Genomic DNA, 26,588 nt, shown 5'->3' with positions numbered 1-26,588 from the left:
GAGGCATCATCGCCTTCTGCACCATGATTGTTCAACCTTGTTGCCTATCACTTCTACTAGTATATCAAGGGTACGAACTCCGTGATGCTATTTCAATTTCATGTTAAAAAATCATTGTTCTAATAAAGGTTTCAGATAAAAGGTTATTTACACATTTGTGAATACCTTTTATGGGACGTTGATTTGAGCCATTCACTACAAATCAAGCTTTCACTAATCCCCCCTCTCATCTCTGAGTTTGCACGTTCTTCTTCACTGATTCTCTCTAGCCGAACCAAATTGTTTCATAGTTTTTTAGAAAAAGAAGGAAAAAAAAAAAAAAAAAAAAGCTTTATATATAGCTATGAGTATTCCATATGATTTTGCGCAGAATCCTTGTAAAATCTTAGATTGTAATTTATTCAACGTAAGCGGGTTTGTTTCTATTTATTTACTATTCCTTTTGTCTAGTATATTCACTTGGTTTCTAATTAATTTTGTGTTATGTTATGATGATTGATGATGAGTATGGTTCATTATCTGTTACGTTATACGTATTCTAAATCAATGAAAGCGAGCTTATATTTTCTTCGTAAATACGGTAATATGCTCTTTCACCTACTCTGTATACTTTGTTTTTCATTATGTGCATTATTTTGGGCCTAAGGTTCTGTTTGGTTGGAGGCAAGGGTGTCAATGTTTGACACTACATAAATACAACACAGGTTTTTATGAGTTGGGGTTATAAACGGGTTGATCTGAAAGAGATATATTAAAAAAACGTGTCATAAGAGGGTCAACCTACGTGACTCGTAATTGACATGTTTGACACGTCAATTTACTCGTGTATTTATTACAACCTGTTTAAATCATATATCAAATAAATATTCATTTTATTTTAGATTTGTCAAATACCCTTTACATCCAACTTATATTTTAAATTAAAAAAAAAGAGTAATTACAAAAACTTACAAACCCTAAAGAATCTATGGATGATACTCATAATCATAGTCATGATTAGTTTATTGGTTGCTCCAACTCTTTCAATATATATATATATATATATATATATATATATATATACAGACAAGGGGGGAGAGTGCCGTTCAAATGGGTAGTTTCAGTGCGGAAGCATAAATAGGTTACAAATGTATTTCTAGTACAAGTGTAAACTAGGGGAGAGAAGGAGAAGAGAGCCATCTGTTTACTAAGTATTTCTATTACAAAGTAAAGCTGGAGCTCTGAGGTAGTATGGAACTAAGCCTAAACTGAACCTGCTGAAGACTGATGCAAAGGGTTCCTTTTATAGCTGGAGGAAGCCTTGGATCCATTCAGGAGATTGCGGAAATCACGGAAGGTAAAAAGCTTTTACTTTCAGGTGAATTTCTTTTCAGCCGAAAGCAAATAGTAACTTCAATGATTTTGTCAGGGCACTGTTGAGTGAACAGTAATTGGTCACTGTTTATGAACAGTGTTTTGTCCCCTTACTTTTCTGAATAGTAACTCTGCACAGTGTTCTGATACTGTGTAGTGAATAGTATTCTGTCGGCAACTTTGCTGGTGTGGGTACTGTTCCTGGAATAGTAACCGGGCTGCAAAGGTGGTTCTTGAGCTATTCTGGGGCTTCTAGAGCTGTTCTGGAGCATCCGGGAGCTGTTTCAGAAATGCTTAATCGCTGTCCAAATTATAACCATCATAAGGATCTTGGGAATCTTGGAATGGGTCAATTGGAGCACGATTAACTGATGCTTCAGAAGAGGCAGGAGATTTCTTTTCTTCTGACTCTAACTGTTCTGATTGGAGAAGCAGCTGCTGGGCAAGATCTTTGAGTTCTTTGCTAGATTTCCTGGCAATCTGGACGGAATCTAAGCTTGATTGTGATCTTGTGTAGTGAGCAATGGCTTTCTGTACTGGAGGAGGAAAGTCATCGTGTAATTTGGAGATAATGTCAGTGGGTCTGAATTTATCCCACCATTTCACAAAGAATTCCACATGCTAATCCAATGGATCTTGTACTTAACTGTCATGTGCAAGATTGCTGGAAACTGGGAAGAATGTTTGTCCACCTGGAATCTGGAGCTAAAATACCTTAATGCGTCCTGTAGAGGTTCTAGGAAGTTCTGTGGAATTGATCCAAACATTTCCCACCACTTGAGGAACCATGAGGGTATCTGGCCTTTGAATTTCTTGTCAAATTGTATGAACCAAGAGTGGTCATAGCTCTCATTTTGGAAGAATAAAACCTTTTCAAAAGCATCCATGTAGTCATAATAATTATATAGGGGTTCTGATCCCTTGAGTACGGTAAGTGTTCTGAGTGAGGAGGGGTGTCCCCAATCTTTGCAGCTTACAAAACTCTGAATTATGAATTTATGGTATAGAACCTTTGAAGGGTTATTTCTGTCTCTGATATCTTCTATTTTAGCAGACTTTTCTTGGGTAAGAATGCCTGTATAGAATTTGATGTTCTTTTCTGGGCTCTTGGGAAGGAAATGCCATTCATGAGGCAATACTTCCATTGCTAATGCTGGCGGATCTGTTATGTGAACCAAGTATGGCTCAATATAAGAGATGTGCTGAACAAAAGGTTTTCTGATGTAAGAGGCTCTTCCTCTTCTTGGAGGAAGATAAGAAGAAGATTGCTTGGGCACAATGGGGCCAAAGGGGTCTTCAACTGTGTATGGGGAAATTGCTTTGGGAGGGGGTGTGGCTAGAGCAGAACTATAACTGTGTTGTCCTTGGGGCCTTTGGTAATTTGGTTTTGGGATGGTAAACACCAAATAATGATTGGCAACAATGGATGGTGACACAAGTAAGGCTTTTGCTGGGCTGGAGGAAAAAGGTACTAAAGGGCCAGGGTTCTGTACCTGACTAGTACTTCTAGTGGTTTGCTGTTTAGGCAACTTTGGTGGTTGGGGTTGTACGGGTTTTTTTCCGGACATCTTGGACTGGATCCTGTAGGAATTCACGGGTTAGGAAATCAGGGATGCTGTTTTGAGTTTCTTGTATGAATTCAATGTCAAAATCAAAAATGGAAAGGATGGCTTGCCATCGGGCAAAAATCTGTTTTGATGCAATGTTTTGAACATCTTTTTCTAAAACATGTTTTGCAGATTTACAATCGATCCGTAATAAAAATTTTTGATTTAAGAGATCACTTTGAAATTTTGAAATGCATAGTACTATAGATAATATTTCTTTCTTAATAGTACTATAATTCAACTGAGTGGGAGTCCAAACTCCTGAATGAAAACAGACAATCTGTTCAGAGGAGGTGGGACTAACACGCTGGAGAAGAATGCCACCGTAACCAATGTTAGAGGCATCTGTCTGGACGACCTTGAAGGAATTTTTTGAGGGGATTCCTAGACAAGGGAGTGTCTTGACATATTTCTTAATTTGTTGAACAACCAATGTATGAGTGGGTGTCCAAGGAGGAGGGTTGGTTCGGAGTCTATCAAAGAAATGCTTGCATTGTTGCCTAAGGTTTTGATAAAAATCAGAAATATAATTGAGGGATCCTAAGAATCTTTAAAGTTGGGTCTTTTCTAGGATCTCATCTGGGAACTTTTCAGCAAACTGAATGGCTCTATCTATGGGTTTGATAACACCATGTCTTATATCAAAACCTAAGAATCTGATACTAGTTTGGAAAAGCTTGATCTTTGGGGCTGAAACAACAAGACCATTATGTTTGATGGTTTGGAAGAATGTTCTAAGATGCTTCCAATGTTGAGTCAGGGATTCAGAGAAGATGAGTACATCATCAATGTATACAATAGTATGGCTGGAGAATGGATTGAAAATCTCATTCATGATGTTTTGGAATTCAGAAGGTGCATTCTTAAGTCCAAAGGGCATTACATTCCATTCGTAATGGCCAAAGGGTGTGGTGAAGGCTGTTTTGTACCTATCAGACTCTCTGATTTGTATCTGCCAAAAACCACTCTTCATGTCAAACTTATTGAAAACCACTGCTTTGCTAAGCCTGTTAACTAAGTCTCTTTTGTTGGGGATAGGGTATCTTATCCATTCTAAGACTTTGTTAAGGGGCTTGTAGTTGATGACAAGTCTAGGGACACCTCTCTCAATCTCAGCGTTTTTCTGGACATAAAAGGCTGGACAAGACCATGGTGACCTAGAGTTCCTGATAATTCCTTTCTTAAGAAGATCCTCTATTTCTGCCTTGCAAGTATCCATGAGTTCTTGGCTCATTTGGATAGGTCTGGCTTTGGTGGGGATGTTCTTTTCATGGAAATCTTTGACATAAGGCAGAGCAACTTCGTGCCGTTTCCTATGCCAAAAGGCTGTGGGAAGATCAGAGTAGACTTCTTGCTTAAGTTTTTCTTCAAACCTTTTAATGTCTGTTCGGTAACTCTTGCAGGCTAATTGCTCATCAATCCTTTTATAACTTAGTTCATTGCTAAGGTACATAAGGTGTTGGGTTTTTGCCATAATGAGGTTAAGGGTCTTGGAGATAGAAATATCCTGGAGACTGTTGATGTCTTTAGGTTCTGGGCTCCTAAGAAACTTAAACCTGACTGGTTGGCCAAAAGGATGGGTAGTGATTTCTTCACTATCCGTGACGAAAGGATATAAAAGACACATGAATGGGTTTCCTAAGATGACTCTATCTGTCATATTCTTGACAAGAACAAAGGTGGTTTTGAAACACGCATTGTCTTGGCAAACATGTGCTTTTGGGATTTTGAATTCAATCTGCATTTTTCCTCCACTTGCGGAAGTTAACCTTTCTTTGGTTTTTTGGAAGTATTTAGAGGGGATGATTCCTTCTTGAATGCAGTTGAGATCAGCACCTGAATCTATTAGGGCTACAACCTCCAGGGGATAACAAGTAGCATGTTTCATACTCCTTGTTGATACTATAAACTTGTTCTATAGTCCTAACATGGTAGTCTATTTTAAAAGTCTTTTTCAAGGACCACGATGATGACTTATAGACCTGGTTTGTGGGTACCTTTGGTATGTTCCAATCTCCTAACTTCTGATCTAGATCTGAAAGCTGGTACGACTCCGAGTTTATCATTCCATCATCTTGTGGAATCTCAGGGAGAGTTGTACTGCTAGATCTAATGTTGGTGGATGAATCACTCCTTCTAAACATCCTATTCATCATTCTGGATTAAAGTCTAAGAAATCAATTACAACCTAGACTATCTTTATCTCCTAATTTCTGGATCTAACCTTAGATCTGAAACAGGGTGCACAAAGATACTGATGCCTTCTGTGAATACTGTCATTACTTACTGCCGCTTTTCCCTATTGTTGACGCACATGAACCTTTCCGCTCATACCCTAACACTCTCCTGGCTACACGGGAATTACTGTTTGGCTCAGGTTCAAAACTCAACCTCGGTACTTTAGACTTACTGGGCAACAGGTAGACACAGAACCAGACTGACTCTTCTCAATAGTACACATCTGCTGCAAACTTTGGGTTAAAAACAAAGATAAGAAGAAGAAGATAACTGGGAAGTAAAGGATTAGCTTAAACAAATAATCTCCGGATAATAAACAAAAAGAATGAACGGGAGGCTCAGCCTACCACCAAAAGAAAGAACAGTATACACTGACTTAGATGAAATAATAGATGAAGAATGTAATGTATGGGAGTGGAAGTGCTATCAGAAAATAGATGTAAAACAAAATAATGTTTGTTAGAGATAACATACTCAAAATAATGTATAACCACAAAATAATGGATAACTATGGCGGTATAACCAGCCAACTTGATTGAATTTCAATATAATTACAGTAACTTACAACACTTATATATTGATAAAAGACATAAACTTCATTAAAAACGAATATAAAATGATAACACATCATGAAGAAGAGCTTGTTCAAGAAAACAAGGACTCTCTTCAATATTGATACTTAGTAATTAGTGAATTCAGTGGATATCATATTTTTGTTAAACTATGTTATTTGATTTGAATTGAAGTGTATGCATATTTTTTGGGATGTAAATAACTTATTTCTTGGTGGATGGTATCATGGTACTACATCATGGATTTGATATTTATTAAGTATGATGATGTTATTTTGAACTTTTTGACAATGTGTTTTAAGTATTTGATTTTATTATTAACTTTCAAATTGTATCCTTAATAGGTATTTTTATATTATAAGTTTCTATTAAATTTATAATAATATTTATTAGGTACTTTTTTTGAAGTGAGTTAAATGGATTGAATTTGTGTCAACCTAGCTTGTTTAATATTAGACAGGTTGAAATGGGACGTGTTATATTTGTGTCACTCCAACACAACTCGTTTTTTAAGTGTGTCAAGTGGGTCGTGTTGTACCAATCTGTTTCATTAACAGGCCGTATTCGAGTTAAAGGGTCATGACACGATTATTAAATGGGTCGAATTTGAGTTGAGTTATTTAACTGAATACCCTTACATTGACATGACATGCTAATCCAAATTGACATCCCTAGTTGGAGGGGTGGAAAAGTAGGAGGATAGAAAATGAGAAATGATTAATAGAAAAGTGGGAGGATATGAAAGATTTAGTTTTTTTTATTATATGTGTTTGGTTGGGAGGATGGAAAAGTTAGGAGATGGAAAACTTAGTTGTTTGGCTGAGAAAAAAAATGAGAGATTTAAAATGAAGTTGGTATAAATTTACAATTAGGTCATTTTTAAATAAAACAAAAGGTAACACATATTTTTAATAGAAAATTGTATATGGACACTTCAATTTTTATTTTTTATTTTTAAAAAGCATAGGCCAAAAAGATCTGAAACAGATTTAAAGGAAAAAGAAAAAAGAATGAGAATGAAAGAAACATATAAAACCAAAAAGAAGAAAATAACAAAAAGGGAGATAAGCACCGCCAAAAAGTTGCTGAAAAATGACAATTTAGTCCAAAACACACCTTCCCCTTTTCTCCCTTATTTTCTCCACAATTGGGGGAGAGTAAAAGTTTTGGTGGGCCCAAAGATAAAATAGCCAGCCCGAACATTTTTCTCTCTCCCTCCCTCTTCCACCCATTTTCTCTCATATTTTCCACTCCTTTTTTCATTCTCCCAAAATCTTCCCAAACAAACATATCCTATTAATAGTAATGACAATGGATAATTATAGCTGTGATGGTCTTATTCCTTATTTCATTTTTTTTAATTGCATTAAAAGTAATGGCAATGGATAATTATAGCTGGGATGGTCTTATTCCTTATTTCATTTTTTTTATTGCTTTGGCTCGTTCAATTTTAGATTTGTTTAGTTTGTAATTTCTATTTTGTTGACTTGATGTAAATGTAATGGATATTAGAATGTGAGCTTCTTGGTTTTTTTTTTTTTTTTTTTTGAGAATAAAAATGTGAGCTTCTAAGTATAATGCATTTGGGATTTTTTTTCATAGAAAAATTTGTTGATATGCCAAGTTCATTTTGAAAAACTAGAAATATAAATTTGGGCCCTAAGATGTTTGGTCCAAATGTATGACTATGATAGCCAGCTATTACGTGAAGATAGTGGAAGCTTTAGGAATTTTTATAGAGTGGTTATTAAGAAACTTAAATTAAACAAAATTTAATAAAAAAAAAGAAATTGAATATATTGAGTTATTGAAAAACACACACACACACACAATTACATGGAGTTTTACAATTTCTTTTTATGAGTTTTCATATTTTAAATTGTTTTATGATAGTTATTATTAGTTGCCATTATCCATTGTCAATGTAAGTGTAATCATTTTATTTTGTTAAGTTTGTATAATATTTTTGTTTTTATGCAATTGTGGTTATATATTTGTCATTGTTTTTATAAAATATTTTAAACTAAATGACAAAACTCAACTCCACTTGCACTATATAATTATTAACCCACATAATCACACTCATCCATACATAAATAATACACTAGGTTGTTGTTTGATTGTGGGATAAGTTGATATGTGACCAGGGTGTAATATTTAAAACAAGGTGTGAAAAATATTTTATGAGTAAATTAAATTAGTAAATTAACTTGAACCCATCCCATAAATAATTTTTTGTTTCAAGTAAGGGGGTTCATTAGTATATGTGCAGCCGCCCCTGCGTGATAATAACTCATGTTACAAATCTTCTGCTTATTAGAAAACCTTTATGTATTGTTGGTTTTAGATACCTTTATGTATTGTTGGTTTTAGATAGATCCATATTCATGTTTTATTTTTTTATTTTTTATTTTTTTTATTTTTTGATGAGAATCTATTCATGAAGAACTTTTTATTTTTGAGGGAATATTTATGAAGAACTTATTTTTCAATGTTGACATGAAATTTCAAATTTCAACGTCTTTTATTTTTATTTTTTATTTTATAAATATTCTTTGTGGATTCCTATGCAGTTGTAAATTAATAGATAAATTAATGTATTAAGAATTTAGCCAGAGAAGAGGAGCCAAACTTTGCCTAAATGATTAATTTCCTTTTTTGCATATAAAGTCTTTTGTCGTCGAATAAGAAATCTGATGTTCAATCATCACCTACACAAAAAAATCAATTAGCGTCTTGATTTGATAATAAAATGCAATTATTAGAAGCGAATACCATATATTAAAATTATCTTTAAGAAAATAAATAAGTTAAATATTGGATGTAGCAAAATACGGAGGTGCAATTTTCCACTAAATTTGGTTTGACGGTAAGATAAGTTACCCTAAAATAAAAACTGTATCCTCCAACTTTATTTAGTTTTCCTTTTAAGTGTAACAATCAATGGGGTTAAGCAACATGATGAAATGAGTTGTGTATTGACTTTACGTACATTTGTTTGACATTATTATACAACTTATAAAGCAACATGCTCAACTCAGAACCATATTAGGTAGAAGAAAACAAATAAAGGTTATTATCATTATAATTATAATGACAAATTTTGTGAATTATAGATTAGTTTAAAAAATGAACTTAAACATACGTTGTAAATCTAATTGTAATTTAATTGGCATCTCTTTATGCATAAATTGTTTAGGGGTTTAGGGGAGAAATTGTTTGAATTGTGATGTAAGCAACATGTTGTAACTATCTAAAAAAAAAAAAAAAAATACAAAAATGACTTGAAAATATTTCCTTAAATTATTCTTGAGCTATCATTATTGGAGTACATTTGAATCTTAAAAATGTTTCTATAATTACATTAACAATTGGGCTTAATCTGTTAATTAGCTTAAAATTGACATATTACAAGAAGAGTAATGTTATAGCCACATACTATTTTACAACATTTTTACAAACAGTTAATGTGTCCAACTTTTTAAAATTGACATATTACAAGAAGAGTAATGTTACAATCACAAACTATTTTACAACATTTTTACAAACAGTTGATGTGTCCAACTTCTTATTGGTTTTCATTTAGGCTTACCATTAACATCACTTTTTAATTTACCAATAACCACTCACCACATCAGAGGTTTGTAAAATTTTTTGTAAAAAAGTTTGAATTTCTAGCATTATTCTTACAAGAAAGTCTTGAAAATGTTTCCTTATGAGCTAACAAGGTTCATCTTATGAGTTTCATGATAAATAAAGTATCTACTAGACATGACAATCCTTGCATGCGTGTCCTTAGTGAGTTAGTGTGTTAGCCTGTTAGGAGAGGGAAAAAAGTATTTTTCATTTAAATAATTCCTTTGATTTCAGATATGTTAGTTGTTATTTATTTTGAAGACTTAAAATGAAGATAAGCCTATAAGCATTTGCCATCTGACCAGGCAAAAAAAAAAAGGGTTATAGTTGCATTTTAAAAATGCAGCTAAAGTATATCCTATAGCCATTGGTCCTGGCCTATAGCTGCATTTGTAAAAACGTGGCTATAGATCCCTCAGACCTATTGTTACGGGTTTTAGGCCAGGGCTAAAAACACGGCTAAAAAAAACGCGGCTATAGGCCACATTGACCTATAGCCACGTTTTTAGGAGTTATAGACGCGTTTTTAAAACATGGACTCTCTTCAATATTGATACTTAGTATTTGGTGAATTCTGTGGATATCAAATTTTTGTTGAACTATGTTATTTGATTTGGATTGAAGTGTATGCATATTTTTTGGGATGTAAATAACTTATTTCTAGGTGGATGGTATCATGGTATTGCATCATGGATTTAATATTTATTAAGTATGATGATGTTATTTTGAACTTTGTGACGATGTGTTTCAAGTATTTGATGTTATTATTAACTTTTAAATTGTATCCTTAATAGGTATTTTTATATTACAAGTTTGTATTAAATTTGTTGTTTATTAAATTTATGAAAATATTTATTAGGTGCTTTTTTTTGAAGCGAGTTAAATGGATTGAATTTGTGTCAACCCAGCCATTTAATATTAGACAGGTTGAAATGGATCGTGTTATATTTGTGTCACTCCAACACAACTTGCTTATTAAGCGTGTCAAGTGGGTCGTGTTGTATCAATTTGTTTCATTAACAAGTCATATTCAGGTTAAAGGGTCATGACACGATTATTAAATGAGTCGAGTTTGGGTTGAGCCATTTAACTGAATACCCTTACATCAACACGACATGGTAATCCGAATTGATATCCCTAGTTGGAGAGGTGGAAAAGTGGGAGGACAGAAAATGAGAAAGGATTAGTAGAAAAGTGGGACGATATGAAAATTTTAGTTTTTAGTTTTTATTTTTTATATGTGTTTGGTTGGGAAGATGAAAAAGTTAGGAGATGGAAAACTCAGTTGTTTGGTTGAGAAGAAAAATGAGAGATTTAAAATGAAGTTGGTATAAATTTACAATTACGTCTTATTAAATAAAACAAAAGGCAACACATATTTTTATTAAAAAATTGTATATGGACACTTCAATTTTTAATTTTTATTTTTAAAAAGCACAGGCAAAAAAGATCCAAAACAGATTAAAAGGAAAAAGAAAAAAGAATGAGAATGAAAGAAACACATAAAACCAAAAAGAAGAAAAAGACAAAAAGGGAGATAAGCACCCCAAAAAGATAAAACATAAAAAACCATAAAGCCAAAACCAACTAACAATACGAATAGAAGAAATCAAAAAACCAAAAAATACCCAAAAAACAAAAAGTTGCTGAAAAATGACAATTTAGTCCAAAACACACGTTCCCCTTTTCTCCCCAATTTGGGGAGAGTAAAAGTTTTGGTGGGCCCAAAGATAAAATAGCCGGCCCTAACATTTTTCTCTCTCCCTCCCTCTTCCAACCAAGCACCTCTTCCACCCATTTTCTCTCATATTTTCCCCTTCTTTTTTCATTCTCCCCAAAAATCTTCCCAATCAAACATATCCTATTAATAGTATTGGCAATGGATAATAATAGCTGGGATGGTCTTATTCCTTATTTCATTTTTTTTTATTGCTTTGGCTTGTTCAATTTTAGATTTGTTTAGTTTGTAATTTCTATTTTATTGACTTGATGTAAATGTAATGGATATTAGAATGTGAGCTTCAAAGTATAATGCATTTGGGATTTTTTTTCAAAGAAAAATTTGTTGATATGCTAAGTTCATTTTGAAAAACTAGAAATGTAAATTTGGGCCCTAAGATGTTTGGTCCAAATGTATGAATATGATAGCCAGCTATTACGTGAAGACAATGGAAGGTTTAGGAATTTTTTCTAGAGTGGTCATGAAGAAACTCAAATTAAACAAATTTTAATAAAAAAAGAAATTGAATATATTGAGTTTTTGAAAAAAACACACACACACACACACACACACACACAAACACAAAAATACATGAAGTTTGAAATTGTTTCATGATAAGTTATTATTAGTTGTCATTATCTATTGTCAATGTAAGTGTAATCATTTTATTTCGTTAAGTTTGTATAATATTTTTTATTTATGCAATTGTGGTTATATAGTTGTCATTGTTTTTATAAAAATATTTTAAACTAAATGACAAAACTCAACTCCACTTGCACTATATAATTATTAACCCACATAATCACGCTCATCCATACATAAATAATATACTAAGTTGTTGTTTGATTGTGGGATAAGCTGATATGTGACTAGGGTGTGCAAGATTTAAAACAAGGTGTGAAAAATATTTTATGAGTAAATTAAATTAGTAAATTAACTTGAACCCAACCCATAAATAATTTTTTGTTTCAAGTAAGGGGGTTCATTTGAAAGTATATGGAGTCCAAATTTTTTGTCTCGTTTTTCTAGATCCACTCTATGCTCCACCAATAAAAACTTGTCACGTGTTTACCTAATTAATTAAATATTACTATTAATTAATAATGGTAGTATTAATAAGTTAATAATGATAGTATTTAATTAATTAGGTGAACACGTGGCAAATTTTTATTGGTGGAGTATAAAGTGGAGTAGGAAAAATGGAACAGAAGATTTGGACTCAAGTATATGTGCAGTTGCCCCTGTGTGATGATAACTCATGTTACAAATCTTCCACTTGTTAGAAAACCTTTATGTAGTGTTGGTTTTAGATAGATCCATATTCATGTTTTTATTTATTTTTTATTTTTATTTTTTATAAATTTTATTATGATGAGGATCTATTCATGAAGAACTTTTTATTTTTGAGGGATAATTTATGAAGAACTTATTTTTCAATGTTGACATGAAATTTCAAATTTCAACGTCTTTTCTTTTTCTTTTATTTTTTATTTTTATAAATATTCTTTGTGGGTTCCTATGCGGTTATAAATTAATAGATAAATTAATGTATTAAGAATTTAGCCAGAGATGAGGAGCCAAACTTTGCCTAAATGATTAATTTCCTTTTCTGCATATAAAGTCTTTTGTTTTCGAATAAAAAATCTGAGGTTCAATCATCACCTACACAAAAAAGTCAATTAGCGTCTTGATTTGATAATAAAATGCAATTATCATAAGCGAACACCATATATTAAAATTATCTTTAAGAAAATAGATAAGTTAAATATTGGACGTAGCAAAATACGGAGGTGCAGTTTTCCACTAAATTCGGTTTGATGGTAAGATAAGTTACCCTAAAATAAAAACTATATCATCCAACTTTATTTAGTTTTCTTTTTAAGTGTAACAATCAATGGGGTTAAGCAACATGATGAAATGAGTTGTGTATTGACTTTATGTACATTTGTTTGACATTATTATACACCATATAAAGCAACATGCTCAGCTCAGAACCATATTAGGTAGAAGAAAACAAATGAATTATATATTAGTTTAAAAAATGAACTTAAACATACATTGTAAATCTAGTAAAAGGAAATTTTAGCTAAGAGCTTTGTAATTTAATTGGCATGATGGCATCTCTTTATGCATAAATTGTTTAGGGGTTCAGGGGAGAAATTGTTTGAATTGTGATGTAAGCAACATGTTGTAACTATCTGAAACAAAAAAAAAAAAAAAAAGACTTGAAAATATTTCCTTAAATGATTCTTGAGCTATCACTATTGGAGTACATTTGAATCTTAAAAATGTTTCTATAATTACATTAACAATTGGGCTTACTTATCAAAAAAAAAAAAAAAAATTGGGCTTAATCTGTTAATTAGCTTAAAATTGACATATTACAAGAAGAGTAATGTTACAGTCACAAACTATTTTACAACATTTTTATAAACAGTTGATGTATCCAACCTCTTAATGGTTTTCATCTAGGCCTACCATTTACCAATAATCACTCACCATATCAGCAGTTTGTAAATTTTTTTGTAAAAAAGTTTGAATTCCTAACATTATTCTTACAAGAAAGTCTTGAAAATGATTCCTTAAATGATTCTTGAGCTATCTCTATTAGAGTACATTTAAACCCTAAATATGTTTCTAAAATTACATTAACAATTGGGCTTAACCTATTAACTAGCTTAATTAACTTAAAATTGACATAAGTTGTAAAATTCGGGTTCTCCCAAGTCCCAACCATTAATCTGTAGTCCACATATTATCATCAATACATAATTTCTTTCAAATATGGGAATCTCTGGATCTACATTTATTTTCAACTTTCCGAAGCATTTTGTCATTTATTATGCCCTTCCTGCCCTTCCTAATGCTTAGATAGTTATATGAAATTGTACATCACAAAAAAGGGCTAATAAAGACACTGGCAATCCCGTAGAAAGACATCAAATAAAAAATAAAAGCATCCTACGAGTATTCTAGAGCATAATTAGGACCCTTTATTAATGAGGTTGGGCTTGTGTCCAGTGGCCAGTTCCACTAGACGCGTTGAGATGCGGACATGCATCTGTATCCTGACGTGTACAGTAGAACTAGCCATTAGACACAAGTCTCACTCTTATCAATGAGTAGTTGTTCCATGTTCTAGAACACAAGTAGTCCAAAAATGTAGACAATATGCACACAATTTCAGCATGATTAGGGGTACGTAGCAATGATTAAGCTTTCTTCCTTTGAGAGACTTGATATCGTCTTGGTCAACAAATTGGAATCACATAAGGAGAAATTTGATGATGGTTTTTTTTTTTTTTTCAATTGGACAAGGAAGAGAATAAATAATAACTGCCATAATATTTAGAGCCCGATTATTTGGTGCTCTTAAGGTATTTGCTAATGAATCATTTTAGGAAAATTTTGGTATTACTTTTATGAGAAATATAAAAAACTATTTAAAAAAAATTTATTTTTCTTTTTCTCATAAATTTTTTTTTTCTAAAAATATCTCTTAAACCAATATCCTTAGAGCATTATTAACTTTTTCCCATTATCAATCTAAATTTGGAAGGATCCTACTTCAAGAATCTGAATTTTGCACAGATAGATAGAGAGTGAGAGAGAGAGATTACATCATTACAATCTTTAAAAGAAATCCTACTTTTAGAATCTCCATTTTGCATCAAATTAAAGAAGAGGGGGCATTCACCTATAGGAAAATCCCGTCTTTAGCTATTTTTAAATGTGGCCCATCTCTTTGAAAAATGATGCTTAAATTCAACCACAGTCAAAAGTGCTTCACAAACATGGACCCACAGTCGCACTGCCATCCTCCTCCTTCTTTTTTTTTTTTTTTTTTTTTTTTTTTTATGTTAGATCGACAAACCCTTGTACCTTATGATCCCACCACAATGTAAAAAGGGCTTCACAATGCAAAATTCCAAGCATCAACATTGGTGGTGGTAAAAATTTAGTAATTTGGCACCACACAAAATTATTTTATTTATTTTATCACCTTACTTTACAAAATACCCGACATCAATGGTTTTATTTTAGCATTCAACACAATAAGATAATATAAACAAAAAATTAGAGCTACGGTGGAGAATGAGAAGAGAGAGGAGGCGGGCAACAGGAAAATAAGAATGGAAGAGAAAAAAAATTATTTAATAATCTGAGCTATAGTGGAGAACCTAATGTAAATTATTTATTTATTTATTTATTTTTTTAACATCTGAGCTACATATAGTGCATACACAAAGATGGTTGTGCACTATAACTTAACAATAAAAAGTTTTGGCTTTTCCTCCACTAATGTAGGAGCATTTTGTTATATTTGGTTGGTTAATTTAGCATTTTAGCAATTTGCCTCCGCCAATACGAATGCTCTTATACATTTCCAAACTCATTATCTTAATAGGGAATTACTTGACCGACCTTTGACACCATCTTCGGTAATTATATGATCCATATATTAAATAAAGGGGATGATCCATGCCTCTCTCTCTCTCTCTCTCTCTCTATATATATATATAAATATAAAATATGGGTTCAAGTTTTTATTTATTTATTTATTATTATTATTATAGACTTTTAATTTATGACGTTTGCTTCTTATAATTGTGCTATTTATCATTAGATCAAGACACCAATTAGTTTTTGGTGTAGGCAAACTCCAAATTTCTTATTCAACAATCTTCTTGTCAATCTTCAGACTTGAGCTTGGCACTAGCTACAAGGCGATTGACCGATACTCAGAGACTTTACTAGTTGAAATGGGTTCAAGTTATACTTATTGTAACTTTATAAAAGTTTTGCTTATAATAGTCGAGGGAACGTGGGTGAAAATTTGTATCCAAATTGTAATTTTGGACCCATTTGATCCACTAGATTTTTTTTTATTTTTTTATTTTTTCTGTAGAGAAAATATCTTTAGAGACTTGCAGGAAAAAATTACCAAAAGAGTAATGGGGTGGAGAGAAAAATTCATCTTAATGGCAGGAAGGGAAAATCTAGTAAAAACAGTAGCTCAAGCCATACCTACCCATCTTCTCTATGGGTATTTTTAAAATTCCTAAGGTTTTATGTGACACAATGAATTCTACTCTAGCAAAATATTGGTAGAGGAAAACAAAAGATGAGGGGAAAATCCATTGGATTAACTGGAAGAAGTTATATACTCCAAAGAAAAATGGTGGTATGGGTTTTCATGTGATATCCAAGCGTTCAATTTAGCGTTATTAGCTAAACAAGTATGGCGTTTAACTCACAACACCCACTCACTGTTCTACAGAGTATACAAGTTCAGGTATTTCCCTATGTGTTCATTTATGGATGCAGACCTTGGTAATAATTCTCCATTTGTGTGGTGGAGTTTGTTGGCAGCAAGGGATATATCATTAAAAAAGGCTCACAGTGAAGGGTAGTAGATGGGAGAACAATTGAAGTATCAACCCAAAAATGGTTGTCCCATAAGCCAATCTTTCTAGGGGATACTCGGCCTATTATGTATGTCAGGGATCTGATTGATACTAGCACTATGCAGTGGGATAGGAAAAAAAATCTTTGACTTGTTTGCTCACAGGACTCGGATGGAAATACTTGCAATACATATATTGAGAACTTTAGAGCATGACACCTTGAATTGGACTGAAAATACTAATAATGTCTTCACTGTGAAATCAGCATATCGGGTGGTGCTGAGGATGAAGGAACGATCCAGAATTGAGCACTCAACTACTGGGTAAGATCAGCATCACTGGAAAAAAATCTGGACTTTGAATGTCCCACCAAAGGTCAGAAATTTCTCATGGCATGCTTGTTCCAATATACTGCCGACCAGGGAGATTCTTTCTCGGTGAAAGGTGTCAGTTAAACCTCATTGTGAATTCTGTTGCCAGTTATCAGAATCTGTAGGACACCTCCTATGGGAATGTCCTTTTGCCAGAAACGTGTGGGCTATGTGTTGGGGTAAACTTCACAAGTGTTCAAATGAGGCTCGTGAGTTCTTCAATTTATTCAAATTGCTTGTTGAGAAGCTTCCACAGCTGGAGTTAGAAGCTGGGCAATGGTGTCTTGGGCAATATGGAACGCAAGGAATAAATTCTACTTTGACAGATCCAACAGCATCCAAAAATCATCCTAGAAGGGGCTATTGGCATTTTAGAAGAGTATCAGAGACTATATGCTTTACAGAATAGAAACTAGCTCTCTTCGAGTTGGTTGAATTGCATTGTTTTTCTGTAGCTGTTGATATTGTATTCGTTGTTTTGTTTTGTTGGTATTGTCCAGCTAAATGATATTATTTCCTGCTCTGGGAGTTTGTTCCCAGTGGTACTCTTGTTATACTTCATTAAAATATCTATCTTTTATCTCAAAAAAAAAAAAAGAAAAAAAAAAAAACACTCCATTCCCCACCTTTGCTCCATTTAGTGGAACATTATTTATTTATTTGAAGATTAGTGGCAAGTGTTTGAAGTTGGGAATAGTTTGGTTAAATTACGCTGGTGGAGCTATTGATGGCTGTGCCTCAATCCCTTACTTCCAAGCGGCGTGTCTTAAAGAGAGAAGGATTCGTTTTGAAGTTTCTGCTTTTGGGGTGGATTTAGCATCTAGACTTGCATGTGTATAATAATATGAAGTTTGACTTCCACTTTTAGAAGTTTGACTCTAGATGTTTAGTTAAGTGCTTTAACAACATGTGGCTTTTTAAAAAAAAAAAAAAATCAAAATTTACACTGTTTTTGGTTTGAACATTCTGGATTCCATTTTTCAGTAACTATGTGCATTATATCCAAGTACTGCTTTTGATTTGTGAAAGAAGCTAAGTTGCACGGACACGGACACGGACACGGACACGACACGGACACGGACACGAGGATACGGCAATTTTTGAAAAATAAGGACACGACACGGCGGCGACACGGCGGCGACACGGCGGTTAAATAATTAATTAAATTTTATATTTAGACACATTTTTAAATATTTTTAGACATAAAATACATTTATATCTAGAATTCAAATTATGTAGAACTACAAATAAGTAAACTAACACCCAAAGTAGTACAATAATACACATAAAATGTTTAAAGTACAAACCATAAAAGGATAACAAGTTCAACATCAAACTAAAAACATAAAAGGATAATAAGTTCAACATCAAACTAAAAACATAAAAGGATAACAAGTTCAACATCAAACTAAAAACATAAAAAGATAACAAGTTTTAAACTACAAGATTATCAAAGAACAACAACATCATCATCATCAACATAATCATTATTCTCAACAATACTTGTCTCCATCTCTGGCTCATCTAGTGTGAGATAAGCAACCTCAAGCAACCCAGGTCCTCCAAATGGCTCATCCCAATTATCTCCACCAATGTCCCACTTCTTAGATTCTCCACTATTGTACTCGGGCCTCCTCCTTGAAAGAAGTCGAAGATTAGAATGAACAAACACTAAATCTTCAGCACGTTTAGGAGTAATTCTATTCCTCCTCATAGAATGGATGAAGCCATAGGTACTCCAATTCCTCTCAGCACATGATGATGAGCAAGGCTGTTGAAGAAGTTTTAGAGCTAAAGTTTGAAGTATTGGTAAAGTAGACCCATAAGTTGACCACCAAAGCATTGGATTGTAGTTCCACCTATCCTCCATGTTATCCTCATCATAAACCTGTAATGAGTTAAACAAACCAAACTCCACATTAACTTTTTGCCTATCATCAGGATCAGGAAAGATCCTTTTGAGACACTTGTTTCTCTCCACTGAAATTTCAGCATCCTTATGTGGTGCAACACGGCCTCTAACTTCCTCAATCCATTTAATAGTATAATACCTAGTTAAAAACAAATAAACAAGTACAACTAATGAGTTTAGTTTATTTATTTGGAAATACCAAAAGAATATAAACGAAAAGATTAAAGAGATAGAAAAATTACTTTGGATTCAAGGAGTGGGCTAGGCAATGAAGTGGTGTGCAATTTTTAGTCCACCGTTCAATAAGTATATTGTGTACCACATCATAGAATGGAGACTCCTCATAGTCTTCCTTGCCTTCATGTTGGTATATTTCTTTCTTCACATTTTCTATCATGGAATCCCACATTTCATACACCTTATGGAGAATAGGTGCATCCGTGTCAGCCACTCGAAGCATCTCATAAATAGGTTCTGTGAATCTTAGAATGTATTCAACCTTGTCCCACCACAAATCATTCAAAATATAATCCCTCACAGTTTGAGCTTTTCCTACATCATCTTCTCTATATGACATCCATTCCTCACTAACAACCATATTTCGAAGATTTTGTTTTACTTGAAACAATCTTTTAAGCATGATAATTATTGAAGCAAATCGTGTTTCAGCAACAGCAAGTAACTTCAAAGGAGAATATGAATTAAAAATTGCTAATCTCATAGAATGATTTGTGATGAAAATACGAATGAAAGTTGCCTCATCTGAAACTTGTGCAATCCAGTTACATTCATTATATGCATTCTCATTCTGCAAAGAGTACTTAGGTGCACAAATATTCTTCAAAGCCAAATTGAGAGTATGCACAACACAATGTGACCAAAATATATGAGGATATTCAGCTTCAACAATAGATCCTGCAGCCTTCATAACAGACGCATTATCAGTAATAATTTGGACAACATGTTGAGGCCCAACCTCACCAACAACCTTTAAAAACAAGTCAGCAATGAAGTGCTTGTCTTTGTACTCTTTGGTACCATCAATGGATTTGATAAAAATTGGCCCTTTCTGTGATGTAGCCATAAAATTGATAAGTGGCATTTTTTGTACATCTGTCCACCCATCACTTACAATGCTTAAACCCTTTTCTTTCCAAGTGTCTTTAATTGCCCTCAACAACTTCTCAATATGTGCCTTCTCTTTTTGCAACAAAGTTGTTCTTAATTTATTGTAACCCGGAGGAACATAGCCCGCTAAATTATTATTAGCTGCAAACTTGATCATCTCAATCCAATACGGGTTCTTAGCAAAATGAAAGGGTAAGCCAGCAGAGTAAAATGTCCTAGCAATAAGACAATCTAATTGCTCTCGACATTGATTGTTAAAAGCCCTCTCCAAAGGAGAATTCCCAATCCCAACCCCTTTTTTTTTTGGGAAAAATGGATGACTTGTAGCTGTACTACTCTCCCTACTATCCCAATTAGGACTAGTAGGAGAATCAGTTGGTAAAGACACTAACTTAGGCTTCTTCAATCTACGCGAAGATTCCTCAAATGCATCTTCTAATTTCTGCATTTCATTTTGATACTCATCTCCAACCTTGGCACATGCTTGTATTCCAAACTTAGGCAATTTTAACAAGTGTGCCTTCACCCTTGAATAAGACCCCTTAAAAATTTTTTCACAATAATTACATCTAAAAGAAACATTCCCACCACCAACACTTGCTTTTTCTAATCTAGTAACATATTTCCATAGAGGAGCAGCATTCTCAGAAGATGATTTCTCATTCTCACTTTCTTTTTCAGGATTCATTTTAATAATTCACCTACAATATTTAACTTCAATAAATAAATAAAACTATAGCAAGGCACAAAAACAAATTTATAAATGATAAGTTATAACTAAAAAAAAAAAGAAAAAAAGAAAAAAAAAGACAGAGGTCACGGCACCACAGCAGCAGTAAAAAAAAAAAAAAAAAATCAGACAAAACACGTTATATATATAAAAGTGCTTTAACAGTAAACATTACACCCACCCACACTAAAATTAACACTTGAAAGAAAGAATGAAAAAAAAAAAGCAGAGAGAACAGAGAAGAGGTGAATCGGACCTGTTGTCCGCACCGAGAGAGATGGAGATCGGAAGGGACGGATGGAACGCCGTCGACGTCAGAGCTCGTTGATCGGCACGAGCTAACTCCGGCGAAGAACAGACAGCAGCGGCAGCGAAGTGGGTTTCAGCAACAGAGAAGAAGTGAAGAACTTGAGTTTTGTGGTTTGAACTTCCAATTTTCAGATTCTAAAAATGTTTTATGGTTTTAGGGTTGTCACAGATCAACGGTAATGGTAAGTCCATCTGTCAAAATCTGTGCTTTTTTCCTTTTTTTTTTTTTTCTTTTTTTTACTGCTGGCGTGTCAGACGCGTCGGAACCGCGTCCGCGCCGTGTCGGCGCCGCGTCGGAGCCGTGTCGGAGAAGCGAAAAAAAAAAAAAAAAGGGACACCGCCGGACACCGGAAACTGGCGCGTCGTCCCCGTTCCGGTGTCCGACACGTGTCGGACGCGGACACGACGCCAAAAATGGCGTGTCCGTGCAACCTAGGAAAGAAGGTGAAGGATATTCTCTGTATTGACTTTGTGAACATTTACTAATTGTTCAATATTTAAGATAAATAAATAAAAAGTCAAATTATATATGGTTTTTTTTTTTAGAAAGCCTATTTGTAAGTTTAGTTTTTTTTCAGCTGGAATAAAGAAAGAGTTTGCTGCCACTAAGAAGAAGGTTGGTACATTAAAGTAACCTATATGTGTGAACCGGGAATACATTTTGGGATAAATCTCCTCTCATTGAATCTTTCAATTCTTTTCCATTTTTATTTAAATATAAGACATGACATTTAAAAATTAAATAAATGCCACTTCTTGCTCATGAGAGGGAAAATGAGGACTCAATTGGAGGGAAAATGAGAACTGCATTGGAAGACAGTATTTTTTGGCCAGTGGAGCAAGATGGCAGATATACATGCAAATCGGGTTATCGTTTCTTGATGGAAGAAGAAGAGAATGTTTTGCAGGAAGAACCACCAGATGCTGACAATAGTTTCTGGAATCATATTTGGGCTTTAGATGTTCCAAACAAAGTCAAAAACTTGATTTGGAGAGCCTGCCGAAATTCACTGCCAACAAAGGAGAACTTGGTCCGTCGAACCATAATTTCTGAAGCTACATGCGACAGATGTGCAGCCTGCCCAGAAAACCCGATTCATGCACTGTGGTTATACTCAGGCCTAGATACGGTGTGGAAACCAGAGGAAGAATGGGAGTGCAGAAGACAGAAGGAATTTCGGGATTTCAAATCTCTTACGGCATGGATCCTTTTGAACGACAACAAGCCAGGTCTCAGGCAAAGAACACAGCAGCAGAGAGTAACATGGCACCCCCCTCCAACGAATGTTTACAAAATAAATTATGATGGTGCTGTTTTTGCAAAGGAGAATAAATCGGGAATCGGTGTTGTGGTCCGCGACAGCAACGGAGTAGTTATTGCTTCCATGGCACAGCAGCTTCCACAAGCTTACAAAGCTGTTGAAATCGAAGCAATGGCAGCGAGCAGAGCATCAGAGTTTGGGGTGGAGATTGGCATACACCAGGTGATCCTAGAAGGTGATCCGGCTATCATTGTCACAGCCCTTGCTGAGGGTGATTTTTTTTTTTTTTTTTTTGAGACACTTGCTGAGGGAGATTTTGGAGCAGCTACGTATGGTTTATTTCTTAAGGAAGCCAATAATTTTTTCCTTCTTATTCCAAATTGTCACACTCTCATACAAAGAGAGATGGCAACAAAGTCACTCACACTTTGGTGAAGTCCGCTATTAATTTCCCAGATTGTACTGTTTGGATGGAGGATGTTCCATCTCAATCTCTTCATTTTGTTCAGGCCGACTTGATATCCTCTTTCTCAAAAAAAATTGGAGGAAATCATTTCCTACCAGTTTTTAAGGTGTAGTGGGATTTTTTTGGCTGAATAAGTGGAGCGAGATTTCTGAATGTTAATTACCGTTACAATAGCAGATTGCCATTTAATTTGTATCCTTGAGCCCTACTAGAACTATTCTTTTGTTGTTTGATATTATGACTGCCTATCAGGATTTTTGTGACATAGGCTGCTGGCGGTTGAATGGATAAATGCTTCATTTTGTTAATGTTATTTATCCTTTTTACCTTTAGCTGGCCTTTCCTCCTAATGAGCTTAATCCTTTAGTTTTTCAGGTTCTTCCAGGGAGCCATGAAAGTAACGAAACCCCTCACACCAATACAATTGTACAAAATTGAGGACTGAACCAATTCTTAGATTTTTCTTGTCAGTAGTGTAGCCATATTAGAACGGGCTCACACTGATGAATTGTTCATTAAAAATCTATTTGGTATTAGCTTTAAGTTTTAAATGCTTCTAAAAAAAACTTTAAGTTTTAATTTTTATGTACAACTTTTTCAAAATTCACTTTTTCTTGCGTTTTCTCACATATTCAAAATAATTTAAGGTACAAATATACTTTAGATAAGTTGTTTAGAAACAGACATTAAACATTTAACCTTTAAGAGTCTCGTTTGCATAAAACATTGGACAAAGTTTACAGGCTTGACTTGGGATGCTTTTTGGGTGGTTCTATTTGCCTCATGAACTTTTTATGCAAAAATATATACTTTTCATTGGTTTTGGACCTTTGGTCCCTCCCATGTCTCCCACCTGTTTAATTAATGGGGTTTTTCATCTGCTGCTTCTCTCATTCTTCCCATCAAATCCACGGTCTTCTGCTCAAACTTATTAATGCTAAATTCCCAATTTAAAACAAGAATAATGAAGATTTGCTAGCCCCGTTTGGAAATCTTATTCAAGATGCCCAAGCTTTAGCCGCATCTTTCTAGCGCTGCCAATTTTCTCATGGCCGTAGAAATGGTAACTCAACAGCTCAGTTACTAGCTCGCAAGGCTAAAGAAATGGCTGATATTGTTATTTGGTTTGGAAGTTTTCTTCCTAATGTTTCTTTTTTCAGATCAGTTGTAATTTGTTTCCTCTTTCAATTGATTAATACAAAGCCTTCTCAGTTTCTCAAAAAGAAAAGAAAGCTAAATCTTCACATCTGATGCGGCTCCGCTTTCAATTCCTAAAATTTACACGAAGGGAAAAAAAAAAAAAGTCAAAAACAGAGAAGAAAAGGCAATTTGGCATGTAATACCAAAAGCGAAACCCAAAAAAACATTTTATTACCAACCAGAAACTCATGTACCTTTAATGTGGCTATAAAACATAGATGGAAATAACCGCCCATTATCTCATTTAATGCCACATGGAAGGCAACTATGCATCATGGAAGAAGATTGGAACACTAAGTCGATTAGCATGGTTTTGAAACCTGGATCGGACCGTACGGTCCGACCCGAAAAACCGCGAATACAAAATTTTCTGAGCAAGCAAACAAAGACTATAAGAGAGAGAGAGAGAGAGAGATAGAGACCGTGGAGAAGGGTGTAAACGCGATCGGAGATTTGGAGGAAGGTAGGGGCAGAAGTGATGGCGTCGGCGGTGATACCGTTGCAGCGTGGAGACAAAGTGGAGATGAGAGAGAGATCAACTGGTTTAGCTTCTTTCAGCTTCTACCTTCTAGAGTCGTTTCTTACTTCTTCTCTCTTCCTTTAGTTTCATTTGCTTTTGTTTGTATTGCTTTTTTTTATCTCTTCCTTTAATTTCATTCACTTTTGTTTCTAGTGCATTTTTAGGTTTGGGAGGTGAGCTAGACAGCTAGTCACATGGGCATTGGAAAGTGGAAATTGGAAAGACAATATGAGACTTTGTTTCTTACAAAGCCTTGAGCCCCACATGATATGATGGTACATCATATCATCCTCTTTTGTCCACTTGCCGGTACAAATTGATACTTTTAATATTCTTTTCATAAAAAAATGGTTATTATTACTAATTGAAATATGGATTTATAGTTTTAATTGGACTATTTTAGTTAATTTTTCTATTTTTTACTAATTTAACATTTTTATATATATTTAAAATAATTATTAAATTAATTATGACGTCATCATGATTCGACCTCGATTTGACCTCAAAAACCTTGAATCTCTTTCTTTTACAGTTCAATAAAAGGTCTGAGTTTCAAAACCATGTCAATTAGGCCAATAGTATGATTTAGTCACTTTAAGTCTTTTAGGATTTCTCATTCTCTCTAGTTATTAACTTGTGCATAATTTAAAAGTCCTATTATTATGTGTTTCTGGACCCCAAACCCAGTCTATGAAGTTAAATTGCACTTTGAGCTAGTGTAAGTATACCGAAATCCATCTCAAAATAACTGCAACAAATGTTAGTCCATCTCAATATAACAACAACAAATCTTAATCCATCTCAAGTAATCTAAAAAAGATAATTAAAAGGTTAAAATTAACTTTTGATTAAATAGCTATGTTTGTGAAAGGTAAGAGTTTGATGTCGGACAAAGTTAGAGTCTTCGAGGATAGTATGGCTAAAGGCCAATGGGGGACCTAATAAGGATGTGTTGGAGTTCAAGGTCACACACCCAATCCTCAATTGGGTTTGGTAGCAAATTTGACTGTGCCAGGGACAACAACAAAGATGAAGCTCAAAAATCCCTAGCCAGTTATATCCATGCCCAATCTAAGCTTGTGACACCAATTCAAAAGAGAGAGAGAGTGAGAGATAATTAGTGGCCAAACATGAGTTATGGCCATGGAGAGAGAGAGAGAGAGAGAGAAGTTTATTTTTAATTTTTTTTTATTTATAAATAATAATAATTCAATAGGTTTTTTTAACAAACATTATTGAGAGGTTTGAATTGAATAAACTCCAAAATTAGAGGATTGAAATTGAATGAAAGTGAAGTTATAAGACTAAATTGAATTTTAGACAAATTAGAGGGTGTGATTTGTAACTTAACCAATTTTAAATTGAAATTTATTTCATGTAAGCAAGTTTGTTTCTATTTATTTATTTCTTTTTTTTCCAACACATTCACTTAGTCTGTACTTTCCTTTTATTATTTATTTTTTCCCCCTCACCTTAGCTGTCACTATCCATGATCCATGATCCATCAATTTTTTCATATTATATGCTCACTCTAAAGTCAGTCCTCCTTGGTGGTTCAATTTTGTTCACCTTAGTTCATTTAGCAACCTTTTAGTCTCTGAACTGAAGTCAGTCTTCTCAAACTTTTTTTTATTAGCAACCTTTAGGGATGTCTTCATTTTTGTATCGACCAGCGCATGGATTCATATCATCTCTACCATCACAACAACGGAGAAGCTCATTACCTTCTCCACTTCCCCATGACACACGGCTTCAAATCTTTGCATTTGTGATCCCTTTATTTGTCTCATTTATACCACTGAAGTATCTTAACACCGATTTTAATCCTCATGCTACTCACCCAAGAACCATGAAGGCTTTCATTTGCATCTCGATTGTCTTCTGTGTGTCTTCCATAGCTGAAGCCAAGTTCAACCGTGCAGTTGATAATATATATGGGCTTGTTTTTGGTCACATCAGCGAATTCGCAGCCATACTTGCAGTGATGTTGCTAGCTTCTATAGGTTTTCCAGTCCCACTTACATGGTTCGATTATATTGCTTTCATGTTCATACTGATGTGTTCTTTTCTCAGCTTACTTGCTTGGTTAAGAAGATGGGTTTATGAGAAAACAAGGAAAGCAGTGCAGTTTGCACTAGAATGTTTATATGGCCTCA

At 34.0% G+C, this 26,588-nt stretch overlaps 1 protein-coding gene across 1 annotated transcript; it reads right to left on the bottom strand.

The window, feature by feature from the left end:
• Positions 1-18,315: 18,315 nt before the first annotated feature.
• Positions 18,316-20,633, bottom strand: LOC115966939. Its single transcript, XM_031086064.1, has 2 exons — positions 19,060-20,633; positions 18,316-18,956 (listed from the first exon to the last, which is right to left on the bottom strand). The coding sequence occupies exons 1-2, from the start codon at positions 20,631-20,633 to the stop codon at positions 18,356-18,358; spliced, it is 2,175 nt and encodes a 724-aa protein (XP_030941924.1). The 3' UTR covers positions 18,316-18,355.
• Positions 20,634-26,588: the final 5,955 nt, after the last annotated feature.

Source organism: Quercus lobata, chromosome 11 (genome assembly GCF_001633185.2).
Source record: "Quercus lobata isolate SW786 chromosome 11, ValleyOak3.0 Primary Assembly, whole genome shotgun sequence".
Lineage (NCBI taxonomy): Eukaryota > Viridiplantae > Streptophyta > Magnoliopsida > Fagales > Fagaceae > Quercus > Quercus lobata.
This window is presented reverse-complemented; position numbering and strand designations above follow the sequence as displayed.